This window comes from Tenrec ecaudatus, chromosome 7, assembly GCF_050624435.1.
Source record: "Tenrec ecaudatus isolate mTenEca1 chromosome 7, mTenEca1.hap1, whole genome shotgun sequence".
In the NCBI taxonomy this organism is placed as follows: domain Eukaryota; kingdom Metazoa; phylum Chordata; class Mammalia; order Afrosoricida; family Tenrecidae; genus Tenrec; species Tenrec ecaudatus.
Window position 1 is genome coordinate 113,918,302 of NC_134536.1, and position 14,206 is coordinate 113,932,507.

A 14,206-nucleotide genomic window follows, 5' to 3' on the forward strand; every position below is an offset into this window, starting at 1 on the left:
AAATTTGATGAATATCAACTTACTGATCCTCAGCAAACTCCAAACAGGATAAATACAAAGAAAACCAGACCTAGGCACATCTAGAAAACTTCTAAAAACTAAAATCAAAGAATAAATCTTAAATGCAGCCAAAGGGGGGGAAGGGGGGGAAGAAAAGAGAACACATTACATCCAAGGAAACAAAGATACAAACGATGACTTGTCATCAGAAACAATGAAGGTCGGAAGACAGTGAACATCTTTAAAGTGCTAAAAGGAAAGAAAAGAAAACAATTAGGTTAGCAGAATTTCAATGCTGAGGAAAATAGCCTTCAAAAACTAAGAGAAAATAACATTTTCAGATAAACAAAAGAGAATTCATCCCCAGCAAAGGTGCATTACAAAATTAAAAAAAAAGAATTTCTTTCAGGCTGAAGAGAAATGACACCAGATAAAAACACTAATCTACGAAAAAAAGGATCACAAATGGTACCTATGTAGAAAATAGTACATATTCTTTTCTTTAAACGTCTTACGGCCGTTTAAATAGAGTAATACAGTCCTGTAGGATTTGTAACATGTAGACAAAGCACATACAGCAGTCACAGCAGAAGAGGCTGGGATGGAGATGCACACTCATCTATATTGAAAGGTGTCTGTTTTAAACAGCGGGGCATATTTACCTCTCAATATGCTGTCCACATGGAAACACTGGGGAGGGAGGCAGATGGTAAGATGCTAAAAAGATGAGCGCTAAATTAAAGTACTGAACCTACCAGGGTGCTTTCATTACCTACTTCATCTCCCACCTACGTCAGACTCGATGGCAAGCACGCGCCCTGGTCGCATTGTTGTATGAGTGTTGGACTGCTAGCCACAAGGCTGGCCGTTTGAACCCACCAGTCACTCCGTGAGGCAATTTGTGCCTGCAAAGATTCACAGCTGGGCTTGGTTTGGTGGCGAGTAGTCTGCACACAGCCTGGCTGGACGAGCTTGCAGAGGTACACAGGAACGTACCAAACTGGTTGCCGGAATGTGACTACCAGAGGTGAGGAGTGGCAAGAACTGGCAAGAACGTGTTTTAAGACCCCACCTGGTGCTAATCTATCTACCTTCCTCAGCCGGGAGGGGGGCCCTGGCATTCTGGGTGAGGCCAGTGGAGAGGAGGAAGGGTGGCGTGCACTGTCTGGTGCATTATAACAAAGAGACCTGGTGGCCCTAAGGCTAAGTGCTTGTCTGATAACCTCAAGGTCAGATGCTTGAACCTGGTAGTCATTCCCCCAGAGAAAGATGAGTCACTCGGCTTCAAAAAAGGGTCCAACCTTGGAAGCACTATAGCCAGTTCTATCTTGTCCTGTAAGGTTGCTACTGAGTCTGAATTAATCAACCAACTATTTCTTTCTCTTTTTGTGCCAGACATCACAACCCTATATAGGGTTTCCAAGACTATAAATCTTTACTGAAGCAGACAGCCGTATCTTTTTCACAAGGAGTGGCTGGTGAGTTTGAACCAGTGACCTTGTGGTTAGCAGCCTAACACCTAACCCATAGCACCACCAACCTTCCTTTAGTAGGAGGGAAGAAATAATGAAAGGCAGAAATCAATGGAATTAAAGATAGGAAGATAAAATACACACAACTGGAAGAAGCATTATCACAGCACATACGAAAAGGTTCAGATAAATACAAAATTGCAAGTGTAATAATACAGTATCAAAAGTGATGAAAGTGATATATTTACTAATGTAGACTTTTAACATCTCTCAAAATTATTCAGACAATGAATTAGTAAAGTGAATTGATCTACAGACTCTGAACATCATCAATTAGAGAACATGCATGTATTTATATTAAAATGATCAGATAGTGAATCATATAAGCTATCACACAAGTAGAGACTATGCTCTCTAAACTCAAAGTGATCGAATCAATTTGACTTATAGTGACCCTGTAAGACAGGGAAGACCTGCCCCTGGGGGGTTTGGAGACAGTAACTCTTTGAAGGAGTAGAAAGCCTCCTTTTTCTTCTGCAGAGAGGCTGGTGGTTTCAACCTGCCACCCTGGTGCTTTGTAGCCCAATGCTAGCCACTGGGCATGAGGGCTCCTATGTTCTCTTAGGTAGGAATCAGTTAAGTTAGCCAATAAAAATGAAAACTTAAAAAAAAACATACTATTACATGACTCCAATTAAAGAAGGAATCATAATAGAAAAATTTTAAAAATACCACTGAATTAATGATTAATTGGCTTATGAGTTAATTAATTAATTAGGAACTACTGGTTATGAGGCACTTTGTTCCAGACACTTTGATTAAAATAAAATGGTCTAACTTTTCTCAGAATCCGTAGCTTGTCTAAAGTATTTGGTTAAGGACCTAATCACAATTGCTATACTTTCTGTACAAAATGACTTGTGAGTCCACAGGGATACAAGAAAAATAGCATATCAGTGGTGTTTGTTTTTGACGTCTATCGATTGGGACATTTTCAAAGAACAAATTTCAGTGGCACAGATACTAAACTAAACAATTTGTTTTGGAAGGGTAGGTATAGGGGGCGAGAATCCATGAGAGTCGAGAGGGCACAGGAGCAAAAAAGAACACACCGTGAGATGAAACAACACGGGCTTTACGGACTAAGTGACCGTGTATTTCGATTTCCTCTGCCCAGTTACAGCAGACACCTTTCAGGGAACTAATAGTGCCTTTTCTCTTAAAAATGCTGGACGAGAAAGTCACTGGTCACCTGATTCACAGCTCACATTCTCTCCAAGGCTTCAAGTGCTGTCACTTACTCACTGTATTCCTTTGAATACAGTCACTCTCTGTTAAATGAAGAAAACAAATACTAACACAAACAGTTGTGAAAGCTAGGTGCTTCAAAAAAGGCATCTATTGCTAAATCGGCCTCTGTCAACATTAATGACGTTCAACTCCGTGGTAAGTAACACAAACACGTGTGTTCATTTGCCCTCATTTCAAAAAACTCAGCAGAGAGGCCTTTTGGCCATATCCTAGATGACACAAAAAGTACAGACACTGACAGGAGGTTTGTCTCTACAGGGAGATGTTTCTTTTATTCTATTTCTGCTTCATTTTTATTCTCTTTAAGACTTCTTAAAGAGAGAGGCAGAATAAGAACTCAGTATTAGATGTTAGAAGACTTAAACAAATCACATCCACTCACTTTCAAGCTGTAATTCTGAAGCCAAATGACTTAATGTTTCAATGGTTTGAGTCTTATGTAAAATAAACAGAATAGTCACATTTTCATATTTTAAAAATTATTAGCAAACTGTTTATAAGGAGTTATATTTCTAGAGCAGATCTTAGATTCAAAGAAGAATGATAATATTGCTAACTATAATTACAATAGCAACAACAAACACGGGACATACACTGCTTTCCATATACATGCATACTTATTCCAGTAACATCAGGTTCAGTGATTTTAGTTTTAAAACGAGCAAGCTGAGGAACAGTGACGTTAAATGACCTGCCCATTACGCCGGTTGCAAGCGGCAAAACAGAGGTTTAGGTCAAGACAACGTGGCTCCAAAGTCTGTACTCTTCACCATCACACAGTGCACGCGCAATTTCCCCATAGCGGGGTATTCACGATGGGCCTGGGTAATAAGAGAGCCTTCTACTGGTCTATAAAGAATGAGAGCAATCACCAAGGGGAAAAAACATCAACCCTCTTTTAAGGCCAAAAGCCACACACAAATGTATCCAGTCTTTGACCACTATTCCTCAGGCATTGAAAGGGTTCTGCTGGGAAGGAAGATAGGAAGGCTTGCGTTCCAGTGGCTCTAACCTAAGTTCATGTGTTCAATCAACAATCATTTAATCCAAAGCACTGTACCACGGTGCCACAAGAATAAATAACATACCATCCTATTCTTCTATGAGAATGCATACAGAAATACTTTAAATCGATGTGGTATGGTATAGTTAGATCCTAAAGGATAAAGTAGTTAGCTGTACCTTTAAGGGAACGCCAGGAAAAACAATGACCTTATCAAACGGTCTACAAATGAGAATTCCATATGGTACAACCTAAGAACGGTCATTTGAGCCAGTTCTTGTTGGGTGAACAAGCAGGGCAAAGACAGGGTCTCAGAGGGAAGTCAAAGGAGACAGTTTCTCCTTAATTTACATGGAGTATTGTACAGTGGGCAAACATTATTGCTGCAAAACAAGATCCCACTACACATAAGTGGGCACATATACACCCTCTTCCACTTTGGTTTTTCTTAAAAATGTGTATATCCTCACCTTATGTGACTGCAGATTAAAGGTCCAAATATGTTTTCTTGGATTCTTTAACAATTCTTTATTCACAAACCAAACAATCACAAAAAATATAAAAATTCCTTCAAAACCCCTAGTAATAAGTGCATTGCATAGCTAACCACATGCTAGAAATCCCCATGCATTACCAGTTATACACTTCTCAGATTTCCAGGGTTAGCTAGGAGTTCCCAAATTGTGAAGGATTCCAAAGTGTGGTTACTTGAAAGTTGTAATTTTATCTGGCATTTTCCATGGGATTAGTCATGGAGTGGCACATAAAATCAGCAGTCTGAACTCCCTAGCTGTTCAATAGTGTTTATCTTAGTGGTCATGATAAACAACTTAGCGGCCAGTTTGTGGCTCAGACTCACAAATGTGTTCTCATCACTATGTGGCTGACAAGCATAGAAATGGACCTTAAAATACCATGTTGGGAAAACAAGTACATCGAAAAGCTTGCTTTTAATTAGGCTGTACATTTATTGCCAACTTTGTTAACCAATGAATTTGGCTAAAATAGAGAAAAATTGGTGTTCTACCTTATCAAATAGAACGCTGGAGCCAGATTCAAGAATTCCCAAACTGCTAAATAGCCAAAGCTCTAGCTAAAATGCTTAGTCATGCTACTTTCATTATATGAGAGAACAAGCATATGCACAGAAAACCAAACAACTGGGCCGTGTGTGTGTGTGTGCGCGCGTGTGCGTGTTTAACCCACACCAGCTTCTGCTAGCCTCTTCAATTCCCATCTTGTACTCTCTGACAAGTGCTAGACTTGGAGGTAAACAGAATACTACTACAATTCTTGTTCTTTAATGTCAAAGATGCTAACAGTTTCACTCTTCAGTGAGGCTTGGTAATTTTTAAAACTCTATTCTCTCTGGTGAACAAGTAAATGTGGTGAAGAAAGCTGATGGTGCCTGGCTATCAAAAGAGATAGTGACTGGGGTCTTAAAGGCTTGAAGGTGAACAAGCGGCCATCTAGCTCAGAAGCAAAAAAGCCCACATGGAAGAAGCACACCGGCCAGTGCGATCACGAGGTGCCCAAGGGACCAGGTATAAGGCATCATGCAAAAAAAAAAAAGATATGTGTGTGTATGTATGTGTATATATGTGTATATGTATATATATATCATATTAAATGAAGGGGGAAGTGCAGAGTGGAGACCCAAGGCCCAAGTGTCGGCCAATGGAGATCCCCTAATAGAGGGGTTTAGGAGAGGAGATGGGTTAATTAGGGTGTGAGGTAGTATCGATGAAGAACACAGCTTTCCCCCAGATCCTGGATGCTTCCTCCCCCCAACTACCATGATCCGAATTCTACCTTGCAGGCCTGGATAGGACAGAGGCTGTACACTGGTACATTTGAGGGCTGGAGGTACAGGGAATCCAGGGTGGATGATACCTTCAGGACCAAGGGTGTGAGGGACGATGCTGGGAGAGTGGAGGGTGAGTGGGTTGGAAAGGGGGAACTGATTACAAGGATCCACATGTGACCTCTTCCCTGGGAGAGGGACAGCAGAGAAGGGGGGAAGGGAGACTCCGGATAGGGCAAGATATGACAAAATAACGAGGTATAAATTACCGAGGGCACATGAGGGAGGGGGGAATGGGGAGGGAGGGGAAAAAAAAAGAGGACCTGATGCAAGGGGCTTAAGTGGAGAGCAAATGCCTTGAGAATGATTGGGGCAGGGAATGTATGGATGTGCTTTATACAATTGATGTATGTATATGTATGGATTGTGGTAAGAGTTGTATGAGTCCCTAATAAAATGTAAAAGAAGAAAGGAGAAAAAAATGATCAGGGCAAAGACTGTACAGGTGTGCTTTATACAATTGATGTATGTATATGTATGAACTGTGAAAAGAATTGTATGAGCCCCAATAAATTGTTAAAATAAATAAATAAATAGGGGAAAAAAAAAAACCTCTATTCTCTCATTTGCCCTAATTATTAAAAAGCACAGCCGGAAAATAAAATAAATAAATAAATGCACAGCCGGTTCTAGCATGAGTCTAAAGTAAAGTGATGACATAAACACAGAGAGTGGACACAGCTAGTCAATGATTTGATGTCAAATGACTCAAAAAGTTCTCTTGAACCGATGGAAAGTTTTTCATTTGAGGAGGATATATAATTTTGATTTATATGAATATTCCATAAATACTTGGGAGCTCATAAATATTTCCTAATTCCGCTGCATACTTATAATATTCTTAATAGTTCTTCATATACCAAAAATAAGTAAAAATTTGAAACTAAATTTCATCCTACCCAAAGGATCAACAAGCTTAGTCAATGGTTAGGAAGTAGTTATTTTAGGCTTTGAGGGAGCCTTTGATCTAGGTTACAAATACGCAACCTTGCTATTCCCTTTTGAAAGCGACCACATAGTCAATGCTGAGACACAGAAAAGGGGTTGTGTCTAATACAACTTTCTTCATAAATTCAGAGTTGGTGGGATTTAGCCCAAAGGCCCCAAATTGCCTGATCTAGGCTGTAGCTGTAGCTTGCAGCCTCCCTATCTCACTTAATGAAGAAATGCAAACTGTCTTTTAAGTGGAGGGAAAAAAGCCTTCAGTATTACAGGTAGGGGACGATTGAGTGGATGAGGGAGATGGTACAGAGAAACAAAAAGACATACAGAGAAAGAAAGAATCCAGTCTACTCGGTTACCTTCTGTGGACATGAATTCTTCTACTGAAGTAGTTTTGATACCCAGGCTTTCGTCACTGTCACATTCTGTAAGGCAGAATCAGTAAATACAAATGAATTTCTGAAACAGCATTGCACTACACATATTCTCAAGCTACTATTTTTAATGTCTCCTTCCACACCCCAATTACTAGTTGCTACTAAGCAATATTGCACCATTTCCCCATAGGACCTTAAAAAACAAACAAACAAAAACCTTACAAGAAAATCTTAAGCCCCAACCAAACCTATCACCGCCTAGTAGATTCCAACTCAGAGTACATTTCTGCAGACACTGCCACATCTTTATCCTACAGGGTGCCAGGTGAGTACGAACCACTGACCTTTCGGTGAGCAAGTGAGTACATAACCACTGCACCAACACGGCTTCTTTCCCACACCACAGATACATATTACAAAGACTAATGATGGTGCTAAGAACACCCACATTTTCATTAACAAGGAAAGAAAACATCAGGCAGCAAGACTTTCAGAATGAAGTTCAACAATTATATGCCTATTCAATAAGAGTGTGATGCTACTTCAGTCAGCACTCAGTACATAACACAATAAAGTATTATGTTTCATTTTTAGGACGGCTTAAAGCCACATCAGATGAATACAACAAAGTTACAGGCCCACAAAGAGTATGTGAAGTAGTTCATTCCAAGAAAAAGTATCAAAACAAAGTCTTTTCAATTGAATTTAATAATTCAGAAAAGCTTATGTGCAAATTTATCCTATCAAAATTTAAGAAGAAATATTTTAGGTAAATATCAAAACTGTAGGCAGATGTTTAATTTACTTAAATAAAAGTTGAATATTCAAAATTATATTTTTAAGGAAAAAAACCCCAAAACAAAACCTGGTGGCCTCAAGTCAACTCCATCTCAACACCACCACGAGCTGAACTGTGCTCCACAGGTTTTCAGTGGCCGTGACCTTGTGGAAATGGATCGCCAGGCTTTTCTGTCAAGGTGCCTCTGGATGAGCTCAAGCTACCAAACTTCTAGTTACTAACAAACCACCATTTGGCCACGCAGGGACTCCTTTTGTCTTATTCTTCAACTAACTAGAGCCAAGTTCTCTTCTATGAAAAGATTTCTATGGTCCTACAAATATTTTTATTTAACATCAAAGTCAACAATGAAACAGTACAAAAGAATAACTAAAAATTCAGCCATCAAGAAGGATACGTAGGTTGAAGTAGGTACAACAAACTACCACTTGGAAAAATGAAAAACAAAACAAAAAAATCCAACAATTTAGAATGCAGTTAATGTAGTGAAAACAGGAAGCATCATCAGTGTATCACATGGAAACTAGGCAACAGTGAAATAGAGGCCATGTCACAGACAAATAATGGAGAGCACGCTCCCGTCCGTTACATGCTCACCACTAACGTGGATTTCTACAGCGTCGAGACAAGCAACGATTATATGTATCATTCTCCAGGATCAGTTGTCAGTCCAAACAAGGAGGAAAAAAACTCCAAACAACCAAACTGTATGTACTCTGAAACATTTATACTGCGTAGAAATGGGGAGGAAGCAGCAAAAGAGTATTTCTAGTTAATTTCTCAATAATAAATGTTTATACTAAAATTACTGTGCTTGCAGTCCTTGTGCTCAAAACGCTGACTTTAAGTAGCTTCTCTCGAGGGGCATACTTGTTTAATTATGAGACTACCGATCCTATGGACATTACAATGCTAATCATTTTCTTTGGCTAACTTCAACAGTTTACTTTTAAAGTCCCAAAACTTTTAACAAACCACTATTTTTGACTTTTGACTAAAAGAAACACATTTTCCTGAATATATGATTTAAAAAAACATCACAAAGTATTCGTAATTGATTGTTATTCTTATATATAACTATGTGGTTGGATCTTAGAAGATTTCTTACTACTTTCATTCTTCCAGGTTAGCGCTAGTCACTCACAATGGATGAATGTCCACCATGAAACCAAGGATCTGTGCCAGTAAAAACTTCAGCTCTAGCAGGCCCTATTTATGGGGAGAAAAGCATTTACTGTGCAGCCATAGGTGATTTAGGCTTTCTGGACCCCACTGCCTCCTCTATAAAAGAAGGCGTTATCACAGTGTTGCCAGCAGGATTGAGTTAACACTTGGAAACATTTTTAAATACTACAAATATTTAAAAAACAAAACACCCAGCTAGCATGGGGGCTGACAGATTGTCAGGTCCTTGTTTCCTTTTTAAAAAAAAAACTGAACATTTAAGTCATGTTGTATCTGTATCTCTGAAACAAGAGACTTGAGTTAAAATGAAGACATGTTTGTGGGTAAGATGTTCTGATTAAGAATACTACATGTGTTGTACACTGGATAAGAACTAGAAACACAGGGAATCCAGGACAGACAAACCCCTCAGGACCAATAATGAGAGTAGAGATACCAGGAGGGGAAAGGGAAGGCGGGGAAGAGAGGGAGAACTGATCACAAGTATCTACATACAGTCTTCTCCCTGGGGGACAGACAACAGAAAAGTGGGTAAAGGGAGGCACTGGACAGTGTAAGACATGACAAAATGATAACTTATAAATTAACAAGGGTTCGTGAGGATGGGGAAAATGATGGCAACAAATGTACAAACATGCTTGACACAACGGATGTAAGTATGGATTGTGTTGTGAGTTTAACGAGCCCCCAAGAGTTAAAAAGAACACTACATGTATCTATGCAGCTTTTACAGCTGTTTAGAATGGAATGGAAGAAGAATAAGGGTGCTAATGGTGTCAATTAAGGAGAAGTTAATCGATACATAAAAATTATTGTATATTCCACAGCTACAATGATGTTAGTGCTGGCCACCCTGACGCTTACACCAAAAGAGAATGTACAGGGCAGAAGTGACATCTCAATTAAACCATAAATTTTGTCTTATTCCAATGACTAACGGATTTATCATAATCAAGTCAGAGACCTAAAAAAGGATTAGGAGTAGTTACTTACTTGTTCCTGTTCATTAAGTAAAAAAAAAAAAAAGAGTACTGTCTGACCAGGCATTCATATATTTTTATACTGAGATATGTATTTATTGAGGAAACATAATTCACTTTGAAAAATCAGCAAAGCCTAAATTTTCAAAAGCATAGGAGTGTACCAAGAACAAACCAGAAGGTCACTGATCTCCTAATGGTCTTCAAGAGATTCTTCCTCGAACCTTGCTTACACAGGGGGCGCCAGTCTGCGAACTATTTTTCTAGCTCTAAAACCTAAACAAACCCACTGCTGCCAGGCCTACTCCCAATCCCAGCAACATGAGGGCAGGAGTAAAACCCTTTCGGATTCCGAGACTATAAATCTTTGTGGGGGCAGAGAGCCTCCTCTTTTCCCCATGTGGAGACTAGATCTCAAACTCGGCTGTGGTGGTATACGGTCCCGCGCTTTATCCTCTGAGCCACCAGTGCCCCCCCTTTCTGGCCCTATTAATGAAAAAACTTCTGAAAAGTTAAAGACAAAAGAGACTCAGCTTACATTATTTGTCTGTGCTATGGTGATTTTTAAAACGTGAAAATCACAAGCCTCCATTTAAATTGAAGCTAGTTCTGAGGCAATACACTGTTATTTACAGTCCTGTCGTGTGCTGTCATCTATTAGTGACGTACAAATACCAGAGGAGAACTGCCTCACAGGGATTCCTACACTTTCTCCCACACAGGTACTGGCAGGTTCTAATCACTGACCTGTGTGCCACGAGGGCTCCTTCTTTGTAACGGAGAATCTTGGAACCAAAACCCCTATATCTCTGTATAAAATTGTATGCTTTTTTGGGGGGAAAGTACAGAAACTTTCAACAGATTCTAAATATGAACCAACTTCCCTCATATCTCTCCTCTCCACATACACGCAACATGTTTAAAACCACACTGCTGTAAAGAGACCATCTGGTGATCAGATCTGAGATAGGAACACTCTGCTAAACTACATGAACAGAGTTATCTTGGCATTCTTGTAACCAAAATTACTTAAAAGGAAAACAAAAAATTAGTCTTCATGGTCACTGAGAGATTCTCTTCGTTTCAATACATATTAAATGCCATGCTCTAAGACAAAATATTACTTTCCTTGTCAGAGTCCTTTGTTAAGAAAGGTGATGGAATAATTTTCTAATTCATATATAAGTAACGGTTGGAAAAATATTAATAACTAATAAATTATCAAGAGTTCATAATGAAGGGAGGGTGGGGGAAGAGAGAGAAATTAAGTGAGGAGCCAGCCCATACCAAGTGCTCACATAGAAAGAAAATGTTTTGAGAATAATGATGGCAACAAATGTACAAATATGCTTGACACAAGAGATATATGTATCAATTGTGATAAGAGCTATACTTTTTTTTATTATAAAGTTTACTACCAGGCAATATGACACTTTTCTTTGAGTCTTCAATGAAGTAAAAAAAAAGAGTCTTGGATAACTGAACCTAAATATACTGTTTTAGTAGAACTTATTTTTGAATTTTAAAGTTTCAAAAAAGTTACTTACTTCATTAGATCTTTAAGTCATATTAAAGATAAAATTTAAAGATTACTTTCACCACTTGGGTTATTTTCATTACGTTCTAAATGTAGGATTTGGGGCAGTAATCGTTTTTTTATGGTAGTCATGGTAAAAAGAGCTGAGTACACACAGTAAAGATTACTAAATACATACAGTACTTTAGCATGCTGGACATTCTGTATATGTATATCACTAATTCTTAACACCTTACAGATATGAAAAGTGAGGCTTTAGGAAAAGGAAATAACATGCCTCACGTCACCGAGTTTGTAATGAGGAGCAAGTGAGCATTCAAAGCCAAGTCCACAGCCTTCTTCACGCACTGCCAGATCGCTGCATTTTATAAAAACTCAGAATAAGCTCTGGGAGGCCCAGAGAGCAGAGATTTAAAAGCAATGAATACTCAAGTATGCTAACAATAAAAAGGACGTATAGCTAAACAGCATTCAGAAGGGCAGCACCAGTAGACAATATTCTTCCACCCACACCTCTAAGCCTCATACGGCAATATAGGCCTACCCAATCGTAGCTCCCGTTCAGACAACTGAACTAGAGGCAAATCTTCAAGAGGCTTCACATTGTAAATTGTAAAAGAAATGCTCCTCAAAGCAGCAGCAGAAGGGGAATTAGCTTATGGTGGCAAAGAGAAAAACCAGAGCATTTTACAGGCAATTAAGCAGATATTGTTAAGGCTTGGGGAAGAGATAGAAAAAGAGTGACAGGAAAAAAGGAGCCAAAAACCATATACAGAAGACAAATGGGTGAAAACAAAAACCATAGAACAGGAAGATGTAACTCAGTCCTAAGGCATGACAAAAATAGGAAACAGAGCGCATCTTGCCATTCGTACTCTGCTTTAAAGACTAGACTATTAGGTGAGGGATGCTTACCTTTCAGAAGAGAACAGAAACTGCTGTTAACTCATTAGAGAAGAAAAACACCCCAACAGATTAAGGTTTTAACCAAAAAGTGGCTTAAATACATTAAAAAAAATAGTTCAGAAGGCAAGTGGGGGTGGAAAAATTTAAAATATATAATAAGTTTTGTTATATAGTTGCTTTTCTTTCCGGTCATTCATCAGTATCTTCAGATTTTACGTATGCCTTCAAGTGGCTAGGCAATTTAAAAATCACTACACCTTTATTCTTTTCTTTCACCCACATTTACTTCAGAAATTCTGAAGAAAATTTTGAATCCCTAGAACTGCATGGTCCCTTAAATACTAAGCAGTGGTGCAGTGAAAGCCCCCCTGTCCCTGAACAGTTTCACAAAGATGAACAAAGGAATGTACATCATTAGCAGGAAGACAGGAGTAACCTAGCCTTTCTAAGGACTTCTAAAGGTCTTTATTTCGTCACTGTCAAGTTCTTAAATGCTTCATTTTTAAATAAGAATTTTGCTTTCTGAAAAATTTGGAGATACATTTGGAATTTCACAGAAACAAAGTGAAAATCTGAATTCTGCAAAATTGCATCAACATATTTCAATTCTGATTATAAATTTGATGCCTATAGATTTGATCTCCAACATTAAAAAAGGGTTTCAGAAAGAGATTATAAATTCATTCTCTTTCAAAAAAAACAGAAGAATTAAAGTAAGACACAGAAGGGAGAGATAAGAGGTAACAGCGAGAGCGTGATGGCATAGTTACTGGGCAACAATTTACTGGTGGACAGCAGTTTATTGTTCTCATTCAGCAGTGAAATCTCCTCCTCTTGGGCGGTGTGCACTGTGACTGCAGCTGCATACCTTTGGTGGTATCAGATATGCTGTTTAACAAGGCACACATCATATCTCCCTCCAAGTGGTGAGGGTTTAGTATGTGAGCTGGCCTCTGAGTCTTCTTGAACTGACTCTCGAGCTCCAGAAAACCTTGATCTCCTGAGAGGATGGTAAAAGGAATCTGCTTGGGTAGTTGCTCATCCAGACGGCCGGCCTATGTTGGAACAAATAGCATATGTTATAGAAATTGGCCTGCGTGCTGTAAATCTAGTGATAGCTGTTTAAGAATAAATCGGTATTTAAGAGGTATATTAAGCGCGGCCCTAGCCCCTACAAAAGATATAAAGAGATCTCTTTCCTAAATGGAAGATAACACATTAAATAAAATACAATATGCCTTCAATTACAAGATGAACTGTTTCATGTGCAACTAAGAAAACAAAGAATCAAAGTATAATTTTAAATAAATCTGGTTAGTGAATTCTCAAAAACTGCTGCCCAATCTAGATTATTCTATTCCTTCAATAAAATGTTGCTTGAATTTAAATAAGTAACTTTGTCACAGAGAGAAGGTAAGCAAGATCATATATCAGACTCGTTCTTGTCACAGAACAAGGAAAGACAAACACACACACACAAACCAAACACGCTGCCAGTGAGTTGATCTGCACTCACAGCCACCGTACAGGACAGGGAAGGACTGCCCACGTGACGTCCGAGACAGTAATGCTTTACAGGACTTAGGAAGTCCCATCTTTCTCCTGGGGAGCAGCCAGTAGTTTTGAACTGCTGACTTGAAGGTCAGCAGCCCCATTCTTAACCACTACACCCCCAGAGCTACCATGTGAAAGAATTGGCAGAATACAAACTGTCTTGTGGCTTAAACCATAAGCAGCATTCAACATGTTTGCAGAGTAAATTTACATTCTCATTGTGACTCTTTAAAGTGTGTGTCACGTCAAGTTGGTAGTTTCTCAAAGTGGTAGAGG

At 38.9% G+C, this 14,206-nt stretch overlaps 1 protein-coding gene across 3 annotated transcripts in view; it reads right to left on the reverse strand.

Moving 5' to 3' along the window:
• ZNF451 (zinc finger protein 451) overlaps nucleotides 1–14,206 on the reverse strand; it is a 92,640-nt gene that overhangs the window by 14,712 nt on the left and 63,722 nt on the right. For all 3 annotated transcript variants that reach the window (XM_075554942.1, XM_075554941.1, XM_075554943.1), the window contains 2 exons: nucleotides 13,245–13,431; nucleotides 6,952–7,017 (listed from right to left, as the gene is read on the reverse strand). In XM_075554942.1, coding sequence (XP_075411057.1) covers nucleotides 6,952–7,017; nucleotides 13,245–13,431 — 253 coding nt within the window. The remainder of the gene's footprint in view (nucleotides 1–6,951; nucleotides 7,018–13,244; nucleotides 13,432–14,206) is intronic.